Below are 13,492 nucleotides of genomic sequence, written 5' to 3'. Positions count from 1 at the left end.
GAGTACAGACATCCACACAGAGGCTCGCAACGCACTCACTGTCTAATCCTACACTGGAGCAGGGGGTTTATCCTCCAGATGTACATGGATCAGTAGCACCACAGGAGCTCATGTCCCAAGTGAGTAAAGAAAAAGTTGTGCAGTAGACACACATTCAACTGGTGACAGCTGGAGGTGTGAAAGACAGGTGGAGTCACCTACATACTAGACTACTCTGTTGATCTGTGGGAGGGGCTGAGCTCCAGAACTTGTTTGTTCTGCAATGTTGCAAAGCCAGTTTTAGTTTCCAGGACTTGTGACCTAGTTTTCAATCATCCAAACTTTACACAATGTACCACTTCTCATTTTTGACCCTCAGGACTGAAGGAAAATAAAACGAGTCCTTCGAAATTTGCATTTTGATTCTGCAACTAGAATGTGACATGTTATGAGAGCTGATATGATGTATATTATGCCCACTGTAATTTGGGTCGGTTTACACAGTAAATGAACTGCCTAATGATCCATCCACTTCTATCAAACTGCACTTTAACAAGGCACTTAACCCCCAGCAGCTCCAGGAGAGACAGCTCAGTGGTCGACAGTTTGGGATTGAGAATATGGCAACTCTGTACAGCAGCAGGGTCTGGTTAGAGATAACGTGTGTGTGGGTACGCGTGTGTGTGCGTTTGTGTTGACGTCCCAGGAAAAGATGGAGTAGTCAAGGTTTCTGAAAAACAATGTCTGTGTAATCAAATTTCAAATTCATGGATTAGAAGACAAACACTAGCTGAAAGATAATATATGAAAAAACATGGCTTGTTGTGTCCCACTTACAGTATAAAAACAATCTTCACTTTCATTCTCATTTAAAAGAAATAGGTCTGACATTTTGGGATTTGAGCTTATTCACTTTTTGTGTCAAGCTCCTAAATGAGAGGATTGAGCCACCAGACTTTAAAGTGAAAGTGATGAAACCTGGAAACAGCAGGTGTGGCTCTATCCACTGGCACCTACTAAGCTATAAAGAAGTTTTACTGTGGTAGAATGTAGATCTCCCTCCCATATCCAACTGTTTTCAAGTCATGACCTGTCCTACTCTGCTTCTGATAGTGGATAGTAAATGATAACTGGTCTTGGCAGCTGTGGCTTAGGGGTAGAGCTAGCTTCTTGTTATTAGAAGGTCGCTGGTTCAATTCCCCTGGTCTAACTGTGGTACACTGGTGCACGATGCCACCTGCTCATCGGGCATAACAACCTCTCATACTCACACATGGATAAAAGAGCCACCTGGGGCGTTTTGGGCTTCTGTATTTTGCCCAAAGGCACTTTCACATGTAGACTGCAGTTGTTAGGGATCAAACCACATACCCTCCGAATGTTGGACAACCGCTCCCCCTCTGAGCCACGGTGCTGACATGACTTTACTTGTACGTTTGGTTTGATTTAGGCAGGAGGATTGAGATTTGGTTAGGGTTAGGGTAAGAATATGAGGGTAAAACAACATGCATTTTAATACATAGGTTTGTTGTATGGATTAAACAAATGCGATATCACATGTTACTAAGTGTGTGTGCTCTGCTTAATATATCAGCCAAACTGGGGACAAACTAACAGACTGAATTGATGCTCGGAGGTGTATTGTAACAGGGCTCGCTGTTTAACCCTGTTTCTAGTCTTTCTTGCTAAGCTAACCTCCATCTCTCATATTAACTTTACAGACACGAGTGCTCTCTGCAAAGTTTTGGCTCTGATTTGAATGGCAGCTGGTTTCTCCCTAATTACAGCGGAAGTCAAAGTGATTCTAGGGTGAGTCATCTCAATAGAGATTTTCATACCAATTTAAACACATAAGGATTACTTTCTGCAGTTTCCATCAAAGGACACAAAACGTTTCTGTAGGCAACAACAAAAAAGTTGAAATAATAAAAGTAAACTTTAAGTTAGACTTATGTTAATTTGGTTGACTCAAAGTGAAAACTGACTTTTATACTATGCTGGCAAAGCTTGAGAACTCATTATGAGGTAAAATATCTTTTATTTTCCCTCATCTTCTCCCTTCTTCTCTCATATTAATCACTTATAGTCTGTGTGGCTGGTTTGCTCAAGACACAAAGAGAAAAGAGAAAAGAAAGGAAAAGAAAGTAGATCAAAAGTTTTTTTTCACTGATTTCTGCTGGAGACTTTCTGCTTTCATCAGACACCAATGCGGAATTAGTACATTTGGATTACACCCATTGTCTTTGAGTTTCACAAAGACCATTTTCTGTGAAATCGGGTGTGTCATTATCAGCCTCACAATGCCGTCTGCACACTGTGAATTACGCAAAAAATTATCTAAGGTTAATCTCAAATTTAGCATTGCTGCAAACTTTCCTGGCACGTGTGAACTGTTCCCAATGTGTCAAGACATTTTCTGAATTCAGCCTTGATTTCCCGTCAGACCATGGATCTCTTTTTTTTCTTCTTCTTCTTTCTGCATCATTAAAGTGGGCTGTTATTTGTGAGAAAAGATTCAAACTGCCTGGCTCATATGAGAGGATTATGGTATTAGGAAGCTCATTCAAGAAGATGAGGAAACAAAGATGTACTTTACCGCCTTCCTTTTTACTCCCACCTGCTGGTCTGTTTTATGGGCCCATCAGTTATACTTTACCACTGTTCCGGCCCCTTTACAACTAGATTTATCTGGGGATGAGGTGTTTTGTTGATGAACTCATACATTTATAGGCACAGACAAATGTATTTATATAAATTGTTCCTCTGGGTCACCAGTAGGTTTGGCAGTAGTATAAATATTTAGGTCATCTCCCCTGGGGTTTCTATAGCACGTTTAGATTCGATATAGCTCCTGCTGAGCATGTTGTGTATCTCCACCATAAACTCACTTCCATTAAGCATGCTTACCTCTCATTGTGTCTGCCTTTTCATAAACTGTAAATGTAAATGTGGTTCATTACAGTTTCAGTGATGTGCTTCTCATTGGGGAGCAGCTGCAGGTCGGGATTCTTGGGTCTTATCGTCTCTTCTTCTTTGCTCTGGGGTGGCTCTTTGTTCAGTCTTTCATTTTTAAAAGAGATGGTTAGAATTAATAATTCCGCTTCAATAGGATTTCCCCCACCCTGACGTTTTTTAAAATGCTGCCTGCAGGAGGATGCACATCTGTGGGGATAACTTGCGTTCAGCGTGGCCTCAAGTATACGTCTGCAGTCCTCCTCAATGGAAAACCCTGCTCACTCATTATCAGGTGGCTTAATTTGATTGCAGACTAATTACTTTGCAGAATGCTAATACAGGATCTTTTACATTGGCTTAGATAAGTTTTTTCAGCTGAAATATGAGAGGACATGAGTAGAATAACCAATGATAAAATGACAAATCAGCATCATTACTAATATATATATACATATATACATATATGTCTCTATTGCAGAGGTCATTTAAACACAATTTCTGCCCATGCACCCTAACCCTTCAACTCTTTCTCTCTATATGTATGCAGCCGTGCTAATAGATGAATTTAACATTCACTGACAGCCGTAGTTTCACGCTTCACTAACTCACACTATTATTTAGGACAGCCTCATGGATTGATGTTCCAATGAAAACCCGGCACTCGTGATCAGATTCCTGATAGGCTACCTGAGGGGAGAAGTCTGTCTTCATTGATGGAAATCCCATCTCACAGCTCAGCCAATCACATTAGCAGGCTCTACCATGCTGGGTGAGCTGACTGACTGGAGCCAAAGGCTTTTCTCTTGCCCCCCCATGTCCTCTAATAACTAACGAGCTTAACTCCAGCGTCCATATTCAGTGTGCACAGAAAGCGTTAAGCATAACTAAACAGGATCAAACAGTGATGAGCTGTGAGGTGAGCGGGCAGTTTAATAAATGCTGGGGTTTGTTAGCTGAGTGTTCCAGACTGGAGCATTAATTGGTTCTTGTGTATCCATCAAGAGCACTGAACATTTTGTTTTATGAAATTCTTATATCAAGTAGATATTTTTGCATCTTCTCCAGCCGAACTCTTTGTGTGCAAGGTATGTGAGCGAGAGCAGAAACGCGGCGGATGTGATCACCAGAGGCACATGATGTCTAGGATTCACTCGTGAGAGTTAGAAAATTGTAATATGGTAATATATTCTTCTTTGAACTCTGTGCATCGTCTACTTTATAAATGCTGGAAATGTAAACCCTGGTTAATATACAGAAGTGTCTGCTTTGATTTCCCAAGATATATATATTTCTTCTGATAAGCTTTCCCTGCTGTGCGGACTCATTTTATATGGTGATGAGGCAAAACATCTCTGAATCATTTTAGTTAGTTTAAGTTCAAAAGTATGTTGCCAGAGGCATCCTCTGCTCGCTGGCACAGGGCTATAGCAGTGGAGCTCACATAGCAACATCAAGCTGCGTTTTGTGAGATCTTTAACAGCAAATAATTAAAAGCATTCTGAACAATGTATTATCTTTCAGTAGTTTTTCTGTGGATAGTTTACTGATTACCAAGCTAGCCATTATGCTAGCTGTCTAAGCCGTCATAAATTCACGAGTGTTTGATTCAATAAAGTCATTTAAACATGATTTTAAAAAAGGGTTAAAAAGTTTGGTGAGAAAAGTGTTTAAGCATACTTAAAATGTTTGTTTAAGAATCTTATAACCTCTTCTGTCAGGTCTTCATTTAATGGAATACCACAGCCTAGTTGCGGGGCATTGTGGGAAATGCTGTGTGGTGATGTCATGGACCAGCAGCATTATGGGCCAGACACAACATGGCTGCAGATTAAGAACATACTGCTCTAAAATTATTCTATTCTACATGGAGACCAAGAGGTTGTTATTGTCTTTAATTTGTTTCAATTATTTGTAAAATGTTGCTGATGTCCCCTACATGGTGATACATATGTATTTATTTTTATTCATATTCAGCAGATTTCTGTTGTGCTAACAAGTTTCAGGCTGCTTATCAATGGACACTAACAGTGAGTGACAGATCTCTCTTCTGACACTTTTAGGTCTTTCATTTTGTTGCAGTTTTCAGGTTGACAGCTGAAGAAACCATGACAGCATCACTTCAAAAGATATCTTTATGATATGTGACCATTAACACGTCTGACAGGTGTGGCTACACGGGGCTAACTGTTGATGTAGAATATTGACAATTAATTTTAGGCTACTCTTGATATAGATAAAATAAAAAAGAAACAGATAACTTTTCAACCAGACCACCTTCTAGTCTCTCCCTGTGTTAGCAACATAGCAACCACTGGCTACTGTCTAAAGCAAAAAAACACAACCTTACGACTCCCAGTTTGACTTACAAACCTTGATCTCAGTGCCATGAAAAGGCAGAAGAAAACACTTGAATGTATTAACAAGTTTTTTTTTTTCCTTGCTGATCAAGGAGAAAGCCCTGCTTGTAAAGGAGAACATATATCAGCAGGGTGCAGACTTTGACATGACACCCGTGAAACATCAAGTGAATGCCTGTCCGTTGCTTTGCCTTGGTTTCTACCACTCTCCCTCTTCATCTCCTTTGCCTCCTCCACCAGCGGGGCTCTTAGTCTTCTGCAGAATAATGTTTCTGCGATTACTCCAGTTCTACATTTACCTGGGGATGGTGGTCAGACTGTTCACAAGGTTTCCGCTGTCGGGCATTCACAGTGTTGCAGTCAGTTGTAAACACGAATGGTGACAGAAAATAGTTGTGTAACGAATGAGAAAGGAGACAAATTAGGAGACAAATTGGGTGACAAATTGCCAGAGGCACACCCCACCAGTTTTGATGAACACTGGCATCTCCATTCTAACTCTTGTTTATGAAATATAGTCATTTTCTTGTTTCATAATGACTTAATTTGTTTTCCAATACATTTTCACCCTTTCACAATTGCTGCCAGTGAAAAAGAACATCATGGACATACTGCTGCCTTCAACCTTTATTGAAATCGTTTTTAGCTCTCTGCAAAGCTGTGCACCTACATACATAGCAAGGGATGAAGAATCATAGTGTTGACACTGACAATAGGGAATAATGTGCTTTGCCCTTTGACTTTAACATAGGGAGTATGATGTGAGAAACACTCCTATACTGATAAATATATCCTATAAAATATACTATATGTAGTTTATATACATTATTTACTATTTCACTGTAATGATTGAGGGTTCAGGTCAGAGATTCTCAGCATGAATTTAAGTCAAAGATCAAGAATTCCTCCTGACAGAGAGATCAAAAGTGGTAGAGTGCACTCAGTCGAGTGCAGCTCTCTGTCAGGCATGTCTGGGGGCATGTGGGTGGGGAACAGGGAGTGCAGGGCAGGCTGTGTGGCCATCATGCATGCATGAGAGTACTGGAATAAAGAGGGAGAGAATATACAGGTTTTGAAACACCAGTGATGAAAAATGTAATTCTTAAGCCATTTCAGAATGCCAAAAGATAAAATTCTCTAACGTGACCACCATGTACACCCCCCTCATATCTGGCGGAGATTACGAATGAAGAAACTTCATGATAAGTCATTTTGATTGGACATTTTCAAAGGAGGAAAACCAACATCGCGGAGGGTTCTTTATGTTTTCTTTCACCAATAAATACGCTTGAATTTCTCTTCACCCAATGAGATACATTGTTCCTAAACTGTCTATCACAGGGGCTCAATACAAATGTCAAGCCATGAATGCATATATTATTCTAAACGAGTATATTAACGAGCTATCAATCCCAAAGAACGATAGAAAGAGTATTGATTTGTTGCCACTGAGGGAAAACAAAGGGATCAGAGCAGCTTTTTCTATTTGGATATGGTGTTTATTTGCAGTGAATGATAATAGACTGCTCATGGCTAAGTGTGAAATTTGACTGCAACAGCTGTGTCACCTATGAGAGGAGGTGTGAATTGGATTGCGCTTCATCGTCTAGTCTGGCCTATACCGGCTGATATGACCGGCCGCCTCTGCTCTACAGTTAATGTGATTGACTGCTCCTCCGTCTGTTGACTAATGTAATTGTCGGCAGCTATTTTGGTGGGGATGTGATCAGTGTAATTGGCGGTGGTCCCTCCTCGGTCACGGAAGGATCAAGTCACCTCCCAGGCGCAGACAGCCGCAGCAGGCTCGCGGTGGAGCCGCCGAGTGGAGCAGCCAGAATGCCCGGCGACGGTAGGCCAGCCACACCAGCAGCAACATCACTGTGACCAGAGAGGAGCCGACGACCAGGCTTACAATGACCAGCACCAGGTCCAGCTCTGTTGGGTCTAGAAATGAGCCAAATAATAATCTGACATGAGGCAACAGTCGTGATTTGAGCTTCTTTTCGGTTTTACTACTGTGTTACATTAAGAAAGAGTGCAATGCTTGGAGCTCAAAGGTACACAGTGATCATGATGGAGAGCCAGTCTGGGCTCATTGTTTATGTGTTTTGCACACTGATGAGCTTCCCATGATAAACCCATGGAGACACATATATTTGCACAGCGAGAGCTTCTTAATTATATGGCTCTTTTCCTCACACACTATAGATAAATGGCGTGGTCATCTCTCATTTCCTGTCCTGCAGCAGCATCTCTCGCATGCACTGCATTATCTCAAATTGATTGTTTTTTTTAAGACACAGTGAATAATTACCTATCTCCTCCGGGGAGGTAGAATTTTTCACTTCCTCCTTTACCATGGGGCCAAAGGATATGCGATTCCTGAGATTGGAGACAACAGCATCTGGGCCCTCTGAGGGAAATGCTCTCCTCCGCTGAAGACATTGCTATAAAAAGACAAGGGGAATATGTATCATGTGAGTGTGAAAAATATAAGAGAAGACAACAGGTAATTACATTTTTGGAAGAAGGATGGTGTTCCTGTTTATCATCAAAACTAGCCAGAACGATGCACGGAGTGAGCAATTGAAATAATGAAAGGTGCACTTCTCTGATAAATATGTCTGAACCATGTTTTTCCTTTGTGGTCTTTTTTCAATTGGATAAAAAAGGCAGGAGGAGAAGCATCTATTTCAAATAGAGTGTTGGAAATAGATTTTTAGCTTGAAAGCGACTCGCTTTCTTTTAATCTATGCGGCCCCCACTGCGCTGGAGCAGTTCAAACAAGACAGCTGAAATATAATGTATAGCTCTCGTGGAAATGTTGTAGGGAAACATGTTGAGGTGCAAAGAGGGAAAAAATGATTTTAAGAAAACAAGGGGAGTGGATCATTAGACACACACACACACAAAAAGTTGTGGATTATGTGGAAAACAGGCAAGTTCACACTCTTCACATATATATCATGACAGAGCAATGTATTTGAAACTGACCATTATCTGCAGCTAGAAAATCCTGCTGGTCTAAGAGGCCTTTGCAACATAGCAATGAGTCCAAAAACATAGTAATACGCCAGCATTTTCGCACATCCTTTTCCTCTGTTTCAAATTCAGTACGTTTTTTGCACTAGTTTTTGCTTTGATACTGTGAATCTGGATTTTGGTTAACATAAGTTTAAGAGATTTTCACATCATAAAATACAGCAGCACGTGTGCAGTGTATAGCTTTTAAAGTGAGAAAAAAAATGGTGATGGTTTTGTTTTAATCCAGTATTTGTACTCCAGTCACCCGCTGGGGAGCCTTATTGACTTGTAACCTCCACACCTGTTGCAACAAGCACTGATATAAGCATTTAATTTGTGAGTGATATGGCATGTTTCGTACAAATGTCAACCTTGGACATTACTGTGGTTTACAGGAATTTATATCCTGGCAATTGAGCTGCATGCAATTGCATAACCTAACTTTAGCTACTACTGCTTCAAAAGTCTTAAAAATGATGTTTATCTGATTATATGATTATCTTGCTCCACAGAGGCAATAATCCAAAATCCTATTAAAAAGATCCTGTAGGTTTTTTCAAAGGCAACCAGGGCGATGCTAAATTTCAGGTTAGCTTTCAAAAATACCTCGCCTCTGCAGCACTGTTTACTAGAAAACATGAGGCGATATCACCCAAGAGCTGTAGACGTGCTCTGCAAAGGCAGACATCAGAATTAGTCTCCGGAGTTTATCCTCTGTTTCACCTCTGCCCTCCACCGTGTGCTCGTCAGATGATTAGTTTTTTCCCATTAAATCAAGGGGCCTCATTCCCACAGCAGCAGGAGACAGCAGTTGGTATCAGCATCCTTTTGCTGCTCGTGCAAAAGTGTTATTCTGAAAATTTAGCAAAGACCTTATCCGACCTTCAGCACACATAATGGCATGACAGATGCTTTAGGCTGCATGTCTTTGGCAGTCGGCCTCAGTCTTAGTCACAACATCTCACTCTCGTCACATTTAGGCATCATGCTACACCCACTTTTTTCCACTTTCGACACAGGAAAATAATCTGTCCTCCTCTCCTAGTTTTCATTTCATATTCAACCATACATTTATTCATCTCCCTTCACCTTTACTCCTCTTTCTCACTCACCTTGGTCTCCCTTCTTGCTCATCTCGCTGGCCCATTTACATCAGGCTGCTCGCTTCTCATCTGTCTCTCCTGTTTTCACAGTGTCACACCCCGTGTCACTAAATTTAAATCACTCTCAGCCGCTCATTCTCTCGCATTCATGACACCGTGCACCTGCCGTAGTCTTACCCTTTCACAGTCGGAGTGGTTTCTCAGGCAGACACTGAGATCGCAGTGTAGGTACGCTACTGAGTAATTAATCATTTGAAAAAGACTGATGGTGAAGCTGGCACTGGTTGACAGGGCACTGGGCAGCAGCGTGATCCCCGCTGGCTCTGCTGCTAACCTGAGGCGGCAACACAAACACCACAGTATATAACCTTAGCAGAGTCATTTGTGCCTTGAAAGAAATAGTCACATGTTTCAGAAACAATTTCAGACTGAGAATGTCTTGCAGGTAAAGCCTCAGTACAGCTGCCAAAAGCCATTAAGGCTGTCTTAATCAATAAACATGAGAGCAGAAAAAGCATAGACAAGCAAGTTATCAATAATTTGTATTGAATTGGGTTGAAAGCTTAAGAGAAAAGAAACCTGGTTAGGTAAAGGTCAGCTCTCCCTTTGTGATGCTGTCATATTAGCTTCATTACTCATGGTGCATAACAATAACTTAAAGAGGTCATATTATGCTAATCAGGTCCATACTTTTATTTGTTTATATTCTTAAAATTTCCAAAAATACATTAGCTTTCTCATACAGTGCATCGCTGCAGCACCACTTTCACGCAGTGTCTTGAACGCTCTGTTTTAGCGAGAGATGTCTCAACTATGTTCAGTTTTTGGTGAGAGCTGCACATGCACTTTACTCAATGGGCAGGATGTAGCCAATCAGAGGCAGAGGAGGGTGGGTCATGCCGACAAAGGTAGCGTGATCTAAAACAACAGTGCTACAGCTGGTAAGCATGTAGTACAACCTGCATGTTTGAGCCCAATTCTGATACCTTAACATTTAACTTTAACCTTAACTCTTCGCAAGTATCAGAGTGGTCACTTATGATTTTGTTACTATCTTTTATTTCAAATATAATGTTTTAATATCTGCAGTTTCTCTACATCACAGTATCAACTGTATGTCTAATGACCGACTGTAGTATCTTATAACATATATACATACATATGAATAAAGGCTTCACTCATAACCAGGTAGTGCAGGGGCAGTGTTTTCTATAGGAGAGAGTAAGTCCCTTTGGTGTGGACTTTTTCACTTTGCAGACCTTTAAGATGCCCCAAAATGCTACATAACACAGTAAAGGGGAAAAACCTAAAAAGCACAATATGACCTATTTGATAAGTTATGTTTTTAAACTTGCATTTTCATCATGCAGTATGTAAGAATTCTTATTCCAAACCAATAGGGGGCAGCATAGCATTAGAGTAACCGCTAACTGCCTCTAACTGTGGCTTCCCTTAGCTAGTTAGCTCTATTAATCATGCAGCTCGTGGTCATATCGGTTGAGTCTGCCCAGAATGAGAGCTCAGAGCACTAGAATAGTGTGGGTGTCTTTTACTACTGGACTATCACCGCCCGAGGTACAATGTGGCTTGGAGCTAACTTGCAACATAAGACATATACATCTTAGACATAAATCGAAAAAGTTATTTCTACACATTGTGTTGACACTTGTAGTTAATATTTTAAACTAAAATTAATACATGTAGCACCTTTAAGACTGAGATTGAAGATTTTTCCTGTTTTTTCTTCATTCGACTCAGAAGAGATACGCATTAAAAAGATTCGTCCCAGGTGTACACACATTTTACAAGTCAAAGTAAAAGTCAACAGCCAGCCTATTCACATTTTCCCATATTTTAGAGGTGGTGCATTTATACTGCTGCCTCTCTAAGACTGCAGCAGTGCACTGAATTTCCATCTCTCTGAGTGATGCTGCCTCACAGAGATAACACCATAAACGTATAGCAGTCCTCTGGTACCAAGCTGAGGAATATTCAGCTCTTAAAAAATGTACCTGCAACTCACTGGATTGAAATGAATTGAAGTTACACTGTTTCTCTAGAAAACACATTTTGTAAGTCTGGCCAGGTTTCTTGTGGTTCTTATAGAGGGTGAAATGTGCATTATTCAAGGCCGTATTCCTATAATATGTCCCCAAAAAACAAACACCAGGTTTTTATAATTCATTCTGACAACTTCAGCACAAATTCAACCTTATAAGGATGAAATAAGAAAAAGACACTGGAATGAAAGACTGGCTGCAGATTTATCAGAAAATGTACCGTACATTTCTGACTGCTGCATTTGCTGAGTCTTTCATTTCATTTTCAGTTTAGCACTAAGGGAAAATTTCAGAGCTGCGTGTCCTCATATTCTTGCTCTTAATCAAGAACTTTTACCTTGAAATGAAAACACAGCGAACTCCTCTTAAGGTAACACAAAAAAAAAAATCCCTTCCCAGTCACCTTATTTCAGTCTGTCCTGTGTACCTGGAGAAAAGGCAGCAGGTGGAGTTGGTAAGGTCAGGCTGGATCGTTGGGGACAGGCAACAGGAGGTGACCTCAAGATTTATCCGACTGTTGTTTGTCTTCAGGTTGATAACCACTCTGATGTTCCCAATGGCAGGAACAGCATCACCAGGCTCTACACCTCTCTCTGAGGTCAGACTCATCTCTGCTGTGTAGTTCCCACTGCCACACATGTCATCGGAAACTTCTGTAACACTGACAAAGGACAGAAAACAAGTGTGTGTACAGTTTGTCCACTTTAATAATGGACCGCACCAGTAATTTTGCTCGTTTAAGGCCAAATAGTACATTACAAATAACATATATTAACCATGGCTGGAAGGAATATGCTTTAGCAGATTGACATGATTGATTTTCCTTCCAGGCAGTAATTTATTTCCATCTGTTTTGCTGTATATGAACTCAGGAGAGCTGAAACTTTCTTGAGATGTATAATCCATCACAGTGAAGGATTGTGTCAAACTTGAGCCGGAATTTTATGAAGTCTGGTCCAAAGCACTGTTGGTGCATTTAAGGATTCTCTGAAAAATTAGATGAGCTGCCAAACAGCATCCATTTCTATGGAAACATGATTTAACACTGTATAGTCACACCGAGCGGCATGAAAATTTTAAAGATGCCATATGTAACATTTTTGTCACATTTTTGTGCTGCCTTTTGTAACCACCAGTTAGCTCAGTTAGCTGTGCAGCCGGCGGTCCTATTAATTTAGCTCTGCCTGGACTGGAAGCTTGGAGTAACTTGGAGTGTTGTAGTGTTGTGGTGTTATGAGGCGGGCAGAGGCTAGCTAATTAGCATAATTACCTCAGTAGCTAACTTCATAAACAATGTCAAAAAATGTTGTATATAATTGTGTTAATCTTTTTTAATGTATTAAAAGTAAAATGTGTATGTATACGGACTTGAAGGAATTGCAGAGGCCACATTCATGTAAGTTTGGTTTGCCTCGTCTAGGTTTGATCCTCCACCACCACAACTCATGACTGCAATATTGTTAAGCAGCAGACTCCCAGATATTAGATTCAGGAGAGGCCTGAATGCATCCCACTAGAACTGTTTTCAAGAACAGTAACTGCTCATCACTGCATCACATTAACTAAATTAATTTAGGGAACAAATAAAGCAGTTTGCTGTGATGGGTTATCCACTTAATAGGATAACTTGTGCAAAATCACCAGTATGGTTCTTTAATTTGTTAACGTATGATTAATAGATAATGCCAGAATAATAGGACACATAACATGATTACCCAGAGAGATAAAGAGGTGAGGTCCTTCTCCTGTGTTTCCTCCTCGGCAGCTCTGATTCAGACTCCGGCAGTAACAGCCTACGCCCAGACTCCTGTATTGATGCCCCCTCTTCAGACAAAGCCCGTGTTGACCTGGTGGCATTTTGTGCCTCAAATATCTCAGCTTTGGCTCTCTTTAATTGTGTTTTGGTGTTGTTTTCAGCGAGCAGTGTCTGCTCAGCAGACTCAACAGCGGTCTGCGCAGTAGTTGCTTCAGGTTCAGATAATGTGACCCCTGCTGCAATAGCCTCGTGAGCTTT

General features: G+C 40.8%; 1 protein-coding gene across 1 annotated transcript; it reads right to left on the bottom strand.

Moving 5' to 3' along the window:
- Positions 1-6,157: 6,157 nt before the first annotated feature.
- Positions 6,158-13,256, bottom strand: LOC119010146 (uromodulin-like 1). Its single transcript, XM_037082078.1, has 5 exons — positions 13,194-13,256; positions 11,906-12,139; positions 9,596-9,752; positions 7,606-7,738; positions 6,158-7,235 (listed from the first exon to the last, which is right to left on the bottom strand). The coding sequence occupies exons 2-5, from the start codon at positions 12,115-12,117 to the stop codon at positions 7,048-7,050; spliced, it is 690 nt and encodes a 229-aa protein (XP_036937973.1). The 5' UTR covers positions 12,118-12,139; positions 13,194-13,256; the 3' UTR covers positions 6,158-7,047.
- Positions 13,257-13,492: the final 236 nt, after the last annotated feature.

The sequence above is a fragment of the Acanthopagrus latus genome, chromosome 2, assembly GCF_904848185.1.
Source record: "Acanthopagrus latus isolate v.2019 chromosome 2, fAcaLat1.1, whole genome shotgun sequence".
Taxonomy (NCBI): domain Eukaryota; kingdom Metazoa; phylum Chordata; class Actinopteri; order Spariformes; family Sparidae; genus Acanthopagrus; species Acanthopagrus latus.
The sequence above is the reverse complement of the archived record's forward strand: the minus strand, read 5'-3'. Positions and strand labels throughout refer to the sequence as shown.